The following is a 12642-nucleotide window of genomic DNA, read 5'->3' on the forward strand; positions in this document are numbered from 1 at the left end:
TTTTAAGTAGCATTGTAAGAGAATAAATAAGCTATACTATAACGAAATCGTAAGCCTCTTTACAGTTAAATTTGGGAATCTATTAAGTGTATGAAGATCTAACTGTAGAAAATTTTTATATTCTTTGAAAAGAGAATAATTTTAGGGCGACCGTTTTAAATCATGTAATAAGTAAACAGATCAAGCTGCTACAAAAACCCTTCTAACCCCTAAACGCGTGCGACTGCAAAAATTGCGCACCATTGACCTAATCGTGGCACTGGCGACCATGTTTAAAGTTGTATATTAACATTATCAATAATTCTCTAAACTGTCTGTCAGTCTCATGGTAAATTTTAAATAAATGCTATTTTTCAGCAAGAACACATACGTTACAAGATGGTGCTATTTTTACAGTCTTAAAGCAAAGCAGAAGGAATTGATTTTTGATCTTTTTAAGGTATACATTTAAAAGCTAAAATATTTAAGTATTTTTTATTTCACTTATAATATTTTTTTGTTTTCCAAGGTCTCTTCTTTTAAAAAAGAAACGGCCGTGAAAGTGGTTGATCTTAAATCTGAAAAGAGCGAACCACTTCCTTCAAAGAGTAAGAACTATGCTTTTACTTTTTTTATTTATATTTTTATACTTTACTTTATTACTTATATATTTTCATTTTATTTCCGTAATAATAAATTTAAGTTTACTAATAACATTCAGTTTCTTCATCTCTTTATGTAAAGCGGGATATTTCAGATTCTAGAGAAATGAGTGGAGGTATAAAAATTAAACCTAAAGACTTTAGCCAGTCCAAAATAGAGTCACGTACGAATATTCCTAATATTATCTTAACTTTTTTTTAATTTATTCCTAAACAAGAGCCATTCTCTGGTGAAACCAAATTAAAAAGTGGCATAAAGATGGATAATCTTTTCGCTGTAAACAAACAACCAGCTTTTGATATTGGTCAGAATTCAGCTAAGCAAAAAAGTTTACAAAACTATAACACTGCCTATAAAGAGATGCCCTCGACCGTTTCAAAGGAACGCAAATACGGCTTTGACATGATCAGAGCATACCAACTACTGAAGCAAAAGAACAAATTAAAAAAAAATGCAGAGCAGACAGAAAAAAAAAAAACCACCGGCTATTGTATACCCAATCTCGTTAGAAAAGCAGAGAAAGATGTACCGAAACAAATTCCGATTCAATCTCATAAACTTGAAGAAAAGGCGATTCTTGATAATTCGGGTTTTAATTACTAGTTTTTTAACTTTTTTTTTTTAAACTTTTTTTTGATAATTTATTGCGGTTAAAGAGATTGTCACCGAATCTCGTCTAAATATATTCAAGCAAGAGGTTTTATTTAGCGATCATGGAAACACTAGACAGTTTTTTTATAATGTAATTGACTCGTATGCTTATAAAATTTAATAATACTAATAAAATTGTAACAGAAATTTCGAGATGATTATAACTTAAAAAGCAAAATGGGGTTTCTTCTTACTTCTTTTTAAGTTATCAATTTTTTTACTTTTATTTAAAAGACAGCTCGAATTTAATGATCAAAAGGACAATCTTTCGGTAAACTTTCAGTTACTCAATACAAGCTATACCTCCACAGCCTACGAAAAAATAGAGATCGATCCAGTAAAAATTTTTTTAAAATTTAAATCTAAATTAGGGTACTTAAAATCTTCAAGGCATTTCTGTATGAAACTATCAAAAACAAACTTTGGCGGGACCGCATCAATATTGGAGATGTCAAGAATCCTAGAGACTGGCGATACTCCATCGAAAATTTCGTTAAGGCGCTCGCCAAGGTTTTGTAAGATCGACGTAAACTTGCTTCCCGCCTCTAAATATATTTCTTTCAGTATACAGATCCAGATTTAAACCACATGGAGTATCTCCAACGGATCAAGATCATAAACAATGTCCAGGCGGCTTACACAGCGCTTCCCGAATTTTCCAAGCACAACGCTGTTATCGCCCCAGCACAGGTGGCAATTAACTTTTTTATGCAATTTCAACAGCGCACTTAATTTTTTTTTAGGTCAATCGCTACCTAGACGCCGTAGAAAATAGTTTAAAAAGATATAAAGAAATAATCTAAGTGAGTAACTACGTGTAAAAAGTGAATATAAATTATAAAGGCAGTATTTGGATATTGCTCGAACCTTTAAGATAGACGAGATAGATTAATTCAACTCGAGGAAAATTCGAATTCCAAACAAATTAAGCATTTTGATATAAAAAAGGTAATAACGCGGAAGCTACCGTAAAAATAAAAAAAAAAACTTAAAATAAAGTATATTCTTTATTCTCTTTGTATTAAAAAAATAAAGTAGAGATTACTGCATTCTCTTAAAAAAAACCAAAAAAGTCAAGCCTTAAGGTACAAAATCAGTACATTTAAGACCAATTTTGTTAAAAAATTGTTCGATTTTGCCTTCATAGCAATCAATAGTAGAGAGCGGAATACCTTGTAAATCCTTTAAACGAATTAAAAATTATTTTTTAAATCTTAACGAAAAGTACTTCTGCAAGGTTTAATTCTTCAATAACTTCAAAAGGTTTAACTACACCATCAAACTGCGCAAAATCCGTCGCATCAGGCTTTACATTTTTAAAAGTGCTACAAAGGAACATTACTAATTTATTTAAACCAAAAATGTAAAGTTTAAACCTAATTAAACCTTTTAATCTTCCAATTTTATAAGCTTTTGAAAAACCATCTTTAAAGCCAGCGTCGAAAGATAACTGTAAAACAGACTCTTCTCCTTTTATTAAACCATCAGTAAATCCTTCCTTTTATTAGAATTCGATAAAAATCTCAGCGTTAACAAAGGAATTAATGATGTAGAACTTCACGACTACACTAAAAATTATAAAGTAATTTAAAATTGAATTAATTAACTGCTTCCCGTCTCAGAGCTTCTGACCTTAATTCATTCTCGGCTAAATATTTCTCTAAATAATAGTCCTCTTCGCTTTCCTCCATTAGCTAACAAAAGCCAAAAACTCAACAGCTAACCAATATAAAATGAGTTGGTCACAAATTTTTTAGCATGTATATAAAACTTCAAAATTAAAATGTTATGTATTACTTAACCCTCGACTTCTGTGCAAAATGCACACCGCGTGTTAGCAACCATCTATAAGTTATCCCTGCCTCTAAATATCAACGTTAGCACTGCTTATTAACTTTTTTCTTTATGTCAGCCTTATTTCTTTAGTATTATTTGTACTTTATTCAATATAACTAAAAACTCGGCCATGCCCCACTTGTATACCGTGCCGGCTTTGAAACATAGCGTAACTAGTACTGAAAAATGGTTTGCAAGGAGGGAGTTTAATAAAGTATTCGTTATGTTATCATACTTTTCGTTTTAATTCTTTGTTAATTTAATTTAATTTAGATAGTCAAAAGTTATATGTTTCTAAGCCTGTTGCTACCATTTTTGATATGGCCAGTAGCCGTCATGGTGAATCTTAGTTGGATAAGTAATTATTGTTAATGTACTTACAGAATTAGTTTGTAGAATTGTTAATTGTTTAATTGATTGTAATTTTTAAGTTTTATAGAGGATTCATCTGTCTTTTCTAACATAAAATTCCTTCTTATATTAATTTTTTTTTAGTCGTACTGGTACACGGAGTTTTTTCGTTACTGTTCACAAGCCTTCTTTTATCTTCATATGTTTAATTTTTACTATATATTAAATGATCATCTAGATTTTTTCTCATTGGATTTTGTAAATCCAATCTTTGTGTTACTTATTATTCTCTTTTTCATGAACTTTTTTTCGCAACCAAAAATATTTGCAGGTATTTTAGTTTATAACACATTAATAGCTTGGGGATTTTTATATATCTTTTTTTATGTTACCTTTTTAATAGTTAGAAGAACCCCTTTTAAATCTAATTGGAATATCCTTCAGAGGTGATCCTCATTATCAAAAGTAATTATTTTATTATTTATGCGCTCTACGGTAGATTGCTGCAACCGAGTTACATTCTTAATATTATGCTTCATATATTTTTGGGTTACATCTTCACTTGGGTTTTATATTATACGGCCGGAACCTCCCACAAGTATAGATTTTACTTCTTTCTTTAATAATTTATACTTCATACACGAGAATTTTTAGAGGACACGTGTTTTTCGCCGAGTACTGCGGTAGTTTTTTTGCACTAGTTTATGCAATTCTGGCAGTAGTCAACGAGGAGGAAGTCCTTGTATTTCCAGTAGTAGAGGTTTGCTTACCTTTATTTTTTTAAGCTTTAATGTCGAGTAACGCCAAGCACTGGACAGGAGGAATGGCACTTTTTTTTAAAATCCCGTCACCGTCAGCATCTGTATAAGTCTACGCTCTACGCCACGTGTTCTGTTCTAGCCTTCTTTTTTCTCGTTTATCCCTACGCTGAAATGTATGTGCTTTCTTTATAGTGAAATTTGCACCACTATTTTCGCATAATAATAGTAATAGCTACAAACTTTATGGACTAATACTATTTTTTTTATGCATCACGCGGTAAGGAAAGTGAGCTTCTTAGCGCTGTTGTATCAATGCTTGGTTGTCAACTTCTCATTGGGCTATTTGCTATGTGTGCGACAGGCCCTCTTTTCTCACTTCATGGCTCAAGTATATTAAAGAATTTTTTAAAAAAACTTCTTATTGGCGCTTGCCTTCCTAAAGAGGATTGGCATTAGTGAGTCACTGCATTACAGTAGCAATGACTGGACGGTGAGCGAGGCTGTCACGAGTAAAAATCATCTTACAAGGGTTGTTCATTATGCTTTCTATTATCAATAATTCAGCAGTTATTATATTTAAAGCCTTTATTTGTTACTTCCGTCTATCAACGGTAATATTTAAATAAAGTTTCTGGCCTATTTGTACATCAAAGATGCCTCGTATTACGGGCTGGACGCTTCTTTCTTTCATGTAAGTCAAGTGCCCAATTAACTTTTATACACTAAAAAATTTACTATTTACTGAAGGAAATTAACCAATCCAAAATCATTAACTTTGCCTTGACACTTTGTTTGGGTACGCTTTATTCCTTTTTACTGCCCTATTATTGGTTCGCTTATAGACTTCATATCCAATTAGATCTCATTGAAGAGCTTGCTTTCTCGCTGAGGGACTTTCGCGCCGGGGCGCACACCCACTCGGGGGCCCTTCCAGCCTACTCTCCTGTTTTACGAGTTTTCAATAAAAAGCCTAAAGATTGTTATAGCGAACGAATTAAGCTTTGGGCCTTTTGCCTTTTTACTTCTATAAAGTCCTTACATGCCTTGCGTTGCCCATTGGCTACTTATCTTTTCTCATTTGCCCATAGAAAAGGGCTGCAGGAAAGAATCGGTTTGCTATTGGTCAACTTTGGTAGCTGGATTCTTCATGGCACAGCCCCCCCCGTGCGTTTTTCCACTTGTTAAAAAAGGGGCTTATCACATGTTAATTTTCCAGTACCAACAGCAGCAGCAGCGACCACCTACCAGCCAAGCGCCCTATCCCTGCCCTCCAAATATGGCGTTTCCCTATGAAACCTTTCATTTTCGTTTGAAGCCACCTATTAAGTATTTTTTTTTCTACTTAATTGCTCTGTCTTAAGACATATTATCCCTATTAGTGCTTATAATGAGCACATGCTTATGAAGAACCAAAACGTACTTTACTAAATTCGGCCGTGAAGGACCACGACATAATATTGATAATAGGCAGAGCTGGAAAGGAAGAAGAATAACCTCTATGTACCCTTCGATTCAGTAGAAACCCCACTGCTCCGGATGCTTCTAGGTGAGCTGCCCGAGTACAAGCGCGCCTCCCTGTTTACCAATTGGCAGATCATCACGTGGTCTACACAAGGTGTTTTTTTTTACAATTCACTCATTTATACTTTTCAACTGCTTATGGGGCCGCATTGCTATTATTGCAGCCGTCTCCTCTCTGATTATAAGCGCCCTGCAAAACGCACCTCTTCAAAACATGCAGCCGTTTACAAAGGACAACGAATCACGTGCCTTTACTGTTCTTCTGGTACTGTGATAGGTCCCCTCTTTAGTATGGAGTACATTAACTCACATTGCATGGCAAGTCTACTACTAAGGAAGTTGAGGAGTTTATATTCCAGCACGAGCATGCAACAGGTCCAAACAATACTGCCTCTGCATTGAAGAGTTGTCTATGGCTGTATCTCCTGCTACTAGTGGGTTTGCTCCCTTTAGTATTTGCTTACACATCGGACTGCACTAACAATGTTCGTATTGGTAGTAACTCATGTGTGTTGTTTCTGTATTGGCGAGTCATCTCTGTGGACGCCAGAGTGGCTGCTTCTCTTCTCCTGCACCATTTGTTTGGCTCTTTGTGTCTGTTTCCTGCGGGCTTTGATGCCCGCGTGTCATGTTCAAGGAGAAAAGGCCGTTCTCAGGGGTATTTCCGGCTCTGCCAAATCACGTGGTTTTACAATTACTTGTTAATAACAATGTGGTAGAGCTGAAAACGGCGATATACAACTTAACAATTCAATATGGGCCATCCGTCAAGTTTGTGCAATGCGGTCACGTGGACATGCTTAAAAATTTCATAACTTTTAAAGAATAGAAAACGATAGCCAATAAATATTAAGCTTTATTTTAGTTACAAATGAAACTAAGTATAGCGACCCGATACTTTCATGCGCAACACATTGGCACGAATAGCGTAATAGAGTATCACTACAGCAGCCACCGACACGCACGTGGCCACTCGGAGTTTTTCTTTCAAAGATAACGTTCTTTCCTTATTCTGCGTGTTAGCGGTATTTGTAGAATGATTAAAAAAAGTCAGTTTCAAACTTACCGAGCCGCCTCCGTAGGAAGAGTCAGAGTCGTAGGAACTTAACCTTGAAAAAAAATTATAATTTACGACCGCCGGCAGCAAAGCAGCTGTAAACCGCGTGTCATCGTCCTCAGGATACTCGAGAGCTTGATCCACCAATGATAAACCAGGTACAGCTTCTAACGGGATAGCTGAGCGAAACGACTGCCCCAGCACCAACTTATCGGGTACTTCACTAGTAGAGAAAAAAGTCCGGTGCACAGTCTCGACCAAGCGAAGAAGGCTTTGACGTTCGCGGATGATCGTCTACACGATCTTTTAAAAGAAAATCGCACCAAAGCAACGCACTTACAAACAAATGCGTGTCTCTGAAGGCGGGATGCTTCTCAATAAACCAAAAGTACCCGTACAAAAACGCATCTAAGCTGGTCGCTCTGTAATTAACTTTTTCACATAGTAATAATTTAAAATGATAGATCTGCCTATACGTCGTTCCAAAAAAATACGAGTCCCCTAAAGAATTTTGGCGACTGGTTTCTTCAAAGTAAAATTTTTCTAAATCGTCTAAACACATAATTAGTTGATTCCTAATCTATAAAGTTTTATATATAAAAAGTGTTTTGTGAGAAGTATTTTATAATAACTGATTCCCAAGACGTAATGTTTTGAATATCGCCAGCAGCGCCAAGAGGAATCTGAAAATTCAGAAGAGATTTTTTAGAAGACAACTTTCCTAAAGTATAAATTCTTACTAAATTACCAAGAAAAAATCTCTAAAAATACTCACCTTCCTTATGGCTATCACAGACATGTTCCGATGTAAACATGTTGGGATAAACTACTTTAGAAACATTAAATTTTATGAATATACATCTTTTGAGAAGAAGAATTCAAAAGTAATATATATAAAAACAAATTCTTCAATAAACAATACGACTAAAAAAAGGGGAAAATAGATTTTTTTCAAGGGCAATAAAAGTAATACAATTACTACTCGAGCTGTACAGAAAAGTTTTCAAATGAAATTCCCTTAGAGAATGGGGAAAAAACAAGGAAAGGGGAAAAGGAAGCCTCGCCGACAGCCAGCGACTAACGGAGTTATAACCTTGCTTATCATACATAAAATAATAAACCTACAAAGAATATAAAAATGGACAATAATAATACGAGGCTATTAAAAAGTAACCATTGCGGGGGTGATACTTTGCAAAAAGTACGTTTCTATTGCATAACTTAAAGAATAATCCCCACCAAAACCCTAAAACAAGTGAAAAGAGTAAACATCTCAAAGCAACAATAGAAGAGAAAAGTAAAACAAATTACACAACCTTCCTAAAAACTTTTAAAAGCAAATACCAATTCCCTCAAATAATGCATAATTTGCTCAACACCACCTACCAAGCTCCCCTTGTGTCTCATGAAAGGAAGTTTACCTGTGTAATAATGAAGGTATGTAACAAAAAAGGGGGGAAAAGTTAAAACCTGATGGTGATAGTAAGGGATTTCTGCAAGGATATATAACAATGGGTATGGCTTTAATAAGGCAATAACTTACAACAGATAAACAATCGTAGTCGCAGCTAAACAACCCAAAATCACCTTCCCACACGTAAAGTTCAGGGATGGAAACCATCAAATAAACTTAAAAAACTACAAATATATTCTATCTATAGACCAAAAGAATAGTAAAAGACACCACTTAAATTAATACAACTATTAGCTCTATACAGAGGTAATGTTTGAAATCGAGAAGTACGCCTTCCTTTACTCAAAAAGAAGATTTTAAAGCTTTTAACTTTTTATGGGTCGGTGAAATGTCACGCGGCAAAACGTCACATGGTTTACTCTTGAATAGAGGCGAATACCCCTTTTTGTACAATATTTTTTGTAAAGTACATCCTCCTATTTCTATTAGAACTTTTAATAGTCAATGAGTAAAGTTAACAAGTCGCATAAAATAAACTTACTTCAGAAGGAATTATTGACAGCTCGTAAGAATGCGAATTCATTGCTTGAACTTTTGACTTATTGTGAAGTAAAATACATTTTGCGTTTTTACTTACTACGCACTATTATTAAAAAAAAACTTTTTATAATAGGATCCATGCGAAAATGTTGTTTTTAGTGCTTTCACTTCTCTTCACAAAGTTTTTAAGTCTTATATAACTGAGGGCGATTTGCTCCTTATACCCTCAGCAACGAGTATACAATGTTTATTATTTAGTAAAATTAGGAGAATTAATTTTTTGGAGTAAAGTAGATTCCACTCCCCTAACAATTTATAGGAAATGGCTTTATGAAATGTATTTAAACTTTATTAAGATTTCCTTAAGAGTTATGAAATTTACTTCTGAAGAAAAGATCCAAGTTTAATTAGCTTATATATATAGCTATATATCCACTTGTAATTTAAAATGGAAAGATCGTCATTTTGAGGATTTTGATGCAATTTGTTGATGTTGAAGCCCAATCTCTATTAAATTCCAGCAACCACTTTTTTCCAAATATTTTATTTCGGAGAATTATATATACTCTATTGGTACGTTTTTAATTGTACTAGTAGTTCTGGACATTCTTTATATTATATTTTAGACACTTAAGCATTATAATCAAGGATTAATAAGTGAATTCGTTACTACTTACCTTCTAGAATTTGACGACATACGCTACTACACCTACAAAAACTTGACGTTCGCTTTATTTATTTAAATGTTTTATTCTTCTCTTTAATCTTTAAATTTTATAGAACCTTTATTAAAAAGAGATCGCAGTCCGTTCGCCAAGTATATATATAATGAATAATATTGGCTACTCTATTTTAATTTTTATACTATTATATCTGTGTATAATTATTATAGAAGTCTAAAATATGTGAATCTGAATTATCCACTCGAATTTTTGACTTGATCTCTTCAGTATGTTTTCCACGTGTTCCCTCCGAGTTAAACGCTTACTATGCTCCTATTGAAACCGGTATTATTTGTAAATTCATATATAAATTAATTTTTAATTATGCTTGTGGGGCCGCTTAGAGTATACTGCCAAAACTGTTATTACTAAAACTCGGAAGCTTTTGGAACAAGAGGCGGATATTGTTTCTCTTTCTGCTCATCGCAAAGTCTTCAGGTAAAATATTTTTATTAATTTTTAAATTAATTTAATTTATGTAGACTGCCCGTTTTTCAGCCACTTTTGGTTGTCGTTCTTGCGGCAACTACTTCCCCTACGCGTGTACAAACGGGTTTTATTAATGCTTGAAAAGTCCATCATCCCTTTTCTAAACAAGCCACGCCTACTGATCGATTTTCTAACGGAATCGTACGATAAGGGTCAGCAAATCAGATATGATTTATTCGCATCGACTTCAATGCGTTCACGCACATAATAGGCGGTGTTTACAGCCTTCTATCCCTTAGCGGTCTTTACGTACTGATCACTAAATACGACCTGTAAACTTCTTTTTTTTTTTTTTTGGAGTTTATTGGATTATATTTTTTAAGGGATTATAACGATTTTTATAAGAAACTTTACTCGCTTCTTGATCATCAACTTTTTTTTATGAAGCATCGTCACCGTTTCTTAGCGTTAATGGATCAATGCTTGTCTTCGCCTCTCCTTTCAGCTTCCCTGGTGGCCGCCTTCATAAAGCGTCTCTGCCGCTTAGCTCTCCGTGCTCCTCTCTCTGGCGTGGCCGTGATTCTGCCCCTAATTTACAATCTTCTTCGGCGGCACCCTAACACGTTGCCGATGATCCACCGCTATAAATCTGCAGGTGCTATAAAACTTAAGCTACGTTGTTTTTCTTCATTTTTTTTTTTAAGGGGAAGACTGTTATGACTATCAAGAAGTCGATCCAGAACGTTCATTGGCAATTGAGAGTAGTTTATGGGAGCTGGACGCTCTGATGAACGTAATTTTATTAGATAATCAATAGTAATTCTATATAATTTTGACAATTTTTTTAGCATTATGTTCCTTCGCTCTCAAAGTTTGCTGCGTCCTTTAAGGAGCCGTTCGGTGTCGCTGATTATAAAATTGGAGAGTTTCTTAATCATGACTATACAAAGGTTAATCTATACCTTTATTAAGGAAACCGGCTATCCGTGAACTTGAACTTAAATTTTACTTTAGATTATTGAAGAAGAACTTAAAAAGAAAGTAAAGAGTGTGCCTTTGGAGTTTAGCACGCCATCTGGGTTATTAACACCAGCAATGCCCATGTGGACTTTAGACTGATTTGTGATAGCAACTGCCATGCAGCTTTTTTGGCCTTACGTAGCAATTCCCAAGACCTTAATTAAAAATATTTACTCAAAATCTTTTTATATTTTGCTTCTCGGCCATTGCCGTGCTGCGCTTGTTTAGTAAAATTTTTTATTACTCCTTCAACTTTTATCATATTTGCGGAGTTTACTGTTTGGCGATATAAAAATAGTTCAAGTTAACATTAGACGAGCGAATTTTCTTTGCTAATTAAAACTCACATAAAACAATACGGCTTTTAAGCGACTCTTTTTTAAATAGAGATGCTTCTATTTTACACGTTAATAAAGTATATACTAGTAAATTACACAACTGTATCTCTCTCTACCTAGTTTTATGCTATTACGGCCACCATTTATGAGAAGTAAGCACTGTTTAGTTAGTCAAAACTAGTTTCACAAGCACCCAGCTAGACCTAGTTAATAAGTGCAGTGGTTAACCAACTTGGTCAGTGAGCACTACTCATAAAGTTAGGTTATGGCATAGAGCATAACCCATAGTTAGCATCTAGATACAACGCCAACAGTGTTATTCAATAACACTCAAACGAGTAACCCTCTTCTCCCGAATGGTCTAAGAGTTAGCTCCTAAGAATTATGAGAGTACGTTAGAAGCTTTCATTCGCGCCTATTCACTTAGTAACGCAGATGGTACTCGCACTTAGCCCACACCTACACAGGGCACAGGTCAGAAGTTGACAGAGTTGAATCACTATAATCAAAAAAACGTGATTTTTTTTTGAAAAATGTCCTGAACGAACAATTTTTTGCTCTGTCCTTAAATTACATATATACAGGGATGTAACGCTTAATAAACCCTAAAGATGTCGATGGTAAACGCACGAAGCGACCTCTATCGGTGGTGTTAGCGCATATATCGAGGTGCGATCGACAGAAGCTGTTGGAATTAAAGACGGTTTTCTAACTTCAGGTTACGGTGGAAAGAGATCCGAAAGAGTAATCGAGCCGGAGTGCTACCGCTGTCAGGTATTTGGACAGCGCAACTTTCTGCTCTGCAATCTCCCCGCCCCCATGCGTTAAATGTGGCGAGGAACACTTGACTGCACAGTGCACAAAAGCACGAGGAAGCCCTGCCAGTTATGCTAACTGTGGTGAAGAGCTCACTGCCAATTATCCTGACTGCTGACATTGTCCGAGAAGACTTACAAAAGCCAATGAAACTGCTCCACCAATACCTCAAACAGGCCCCTATAATAACCCTGACAATCTCGTATTATGCTTGCTTGGTCACAAAGACAACAAAGACAAACCTCCCCCCCCACCCCATCCACAACCGCGAACAAGACTTCCACAACCGCTTTCCTTATTGAAGACAAACCTTTCACCAATGGTAGAAATGGTAAAGTGTCTGGAATCTGTTTGCAATGGTTTTAACTACAAGCGTTTCGTCATATCCATCTTCTGTTCTGGAACGCAGATGGTGTTTTGCACGGGAACAAGAATTGCAGGAATTGACGCTACGCGAAAGAATTGATCTGTGTGTTTATAGTGGAAGTCATCCTCTTAACCGTTCAACTCTGAAATTTTTCTACGTATCACCAGGATCACCTTG

General features: G+C 35.2%; 4 protein-coding genes and 1 long non-coding RNA gene across 5 annotated transcripts; 3 read left to right on the forward strand and 2 right to left on the reverse strand.

Annotated features, from left to right (window-relative positions):
- Window positions 1-370: 370 nt before the first annotated feature.
- Window positions 371-2209, forward strand: LOC135122114 (uncharacterized). The gene is made up of 10 exons (XM_064046339.1): window positions 371-439; window positions 509-587; window positions 701-805; window positions 860-1231; window positions 1299-1384; window positions 1438-1475; window positions 1528-1630; window positions 1684-1803; window positions 1858-1983; window positions 2037-2209. Exons 3-10 carry the CDS (start codon window positions 748-750, stop codon window positions 2094-2096), a joined length of 963 nt encoding a protein of 320 aa, XP_063902409.1. The 5' UTR covers window positions 371-439; window positions 509-587; window positions 701-747; the 3' UTR covers window positions 2097-2209.
- Window positions 2210-2373: 164 nt separating this feature from the next.
- LOC135122109 (uncharacterized) lies at window positions 2374-2996 on the reverse strand. The gene is made up of 4 exons (XR_010279243.1): window positions 2901-2996; window positions 2670-2791; window positions 2522-2618; window positions 2374-2475 (listed from the first exon to the last, which is right to left on the reverse strand). It is a non-coding gene; the product is annotated as an uncharacterized LOC135122109 (long non-coding RNA).
- A 901-nt stretch (window positions 2997-3897) lies between these two features.
- On the forward strand, window positions 3898-6735 carry LOC135122110 (uncharacterized). Its single transcript, XM_064046336.1, has 17 exons — window positions 3898-3926; window positions 3980-4078; window positions 4135-4240; window positions 4299-4414; window positions 4524-4629; window positions 4684-4770; window positions 4870-4932; window positions 4989-5037; window positions 5101-5272; window positions 5330-5405; window positions 5467-5567; window positions 5621-5657; window positions 5709-5856; window positions 5927-6027; window positions 6086-6200; window positions 6262-6420; window positions 6482-6735. The coding sequence occupies exons 2-17, from the start codon at window positions 4011-4013 to the stop codon at window positions 6589-6591; spliced, it is 1614 nt and encodes a 537-aa protein (XP_063902406.1). The 5' UTR covers window positions 3898-3926; window positions 3980-4010; the 3' UTR covers window positions 6592-6735.
- LOC135122116 (metaxin-1-like) lies at window positions 6640-8484 on the reverse strand. The gene is made up of 11 exons (XM_064046343.1): window positions 8290-8484; window positions 8164-8240; window positions 7994-8065; window positions 7793-7940; window positions 7595-7648; window positions 7452-7540; window positions 7296-7399; window positions 7160-7241; window positions 6923-7113; window positions 6829-6871; window positions 6640-6774 (listed from the first exon to the last, which is right to left on the reverse strand). Exons 1-11 carry the CDS (start codon window positions 8438-8440, stop codon window positions 6640-6642), a joined length of 1146 nt encoding a protein of 381 aa, XP_063902413.1. The 5' UTR covers window positions 8441-8484.
- Window positions 8485-9203: 719 nt separating this feature from the next.
- Window positions 9204-11091, forward strand: LOC135122113 (nucleolar complex protein 4 homolog). The gene is made up of 11 exons (XM_064046338.1): window positions 9204-9346; window positions 9400-9497; window positions 9554-9590; window positions 9666-9780; window positions 9840-9933; window positions 9994-10136; window positions 10196-10256; window positions 10308-10579; window positions 10629-10717; window positions 10773-10874; window positions 10939-11091. The coding sequence occupies exons 1-11, from the start codon at window positions 9251-9253 to the stop codon at window positions 11041-11043; spliced, it is 1212 nt and encodes a 403-aa protein (XP_063902408.1). The 5' UTR covers window positions 9204-9250; the 3' UTR covers window positions 11044-11091.
- Window positions 11092-12642: the final 1551 nt, after the last annotated feature.

The sequence above is a fragment of the Zophobas morio genome, unplaced genomic scaffold (genome assembly GCF_036711695.1).
Source record: "Zophobas morio isolate AGI-343-1 ecotype UQ-CSIRO unplaced genomic scaffold, CSIRO_AGI_Zmor_V1 ptg000891l, whole genome shotgun sequence".
In the NCBI taxonomy this organism is placed as follows: Eukaryota; Metazoa; Arthropoda; class Insecta; order Coleoptera; family Tenebrionidae; genus Zophobas; species Zophobas morio.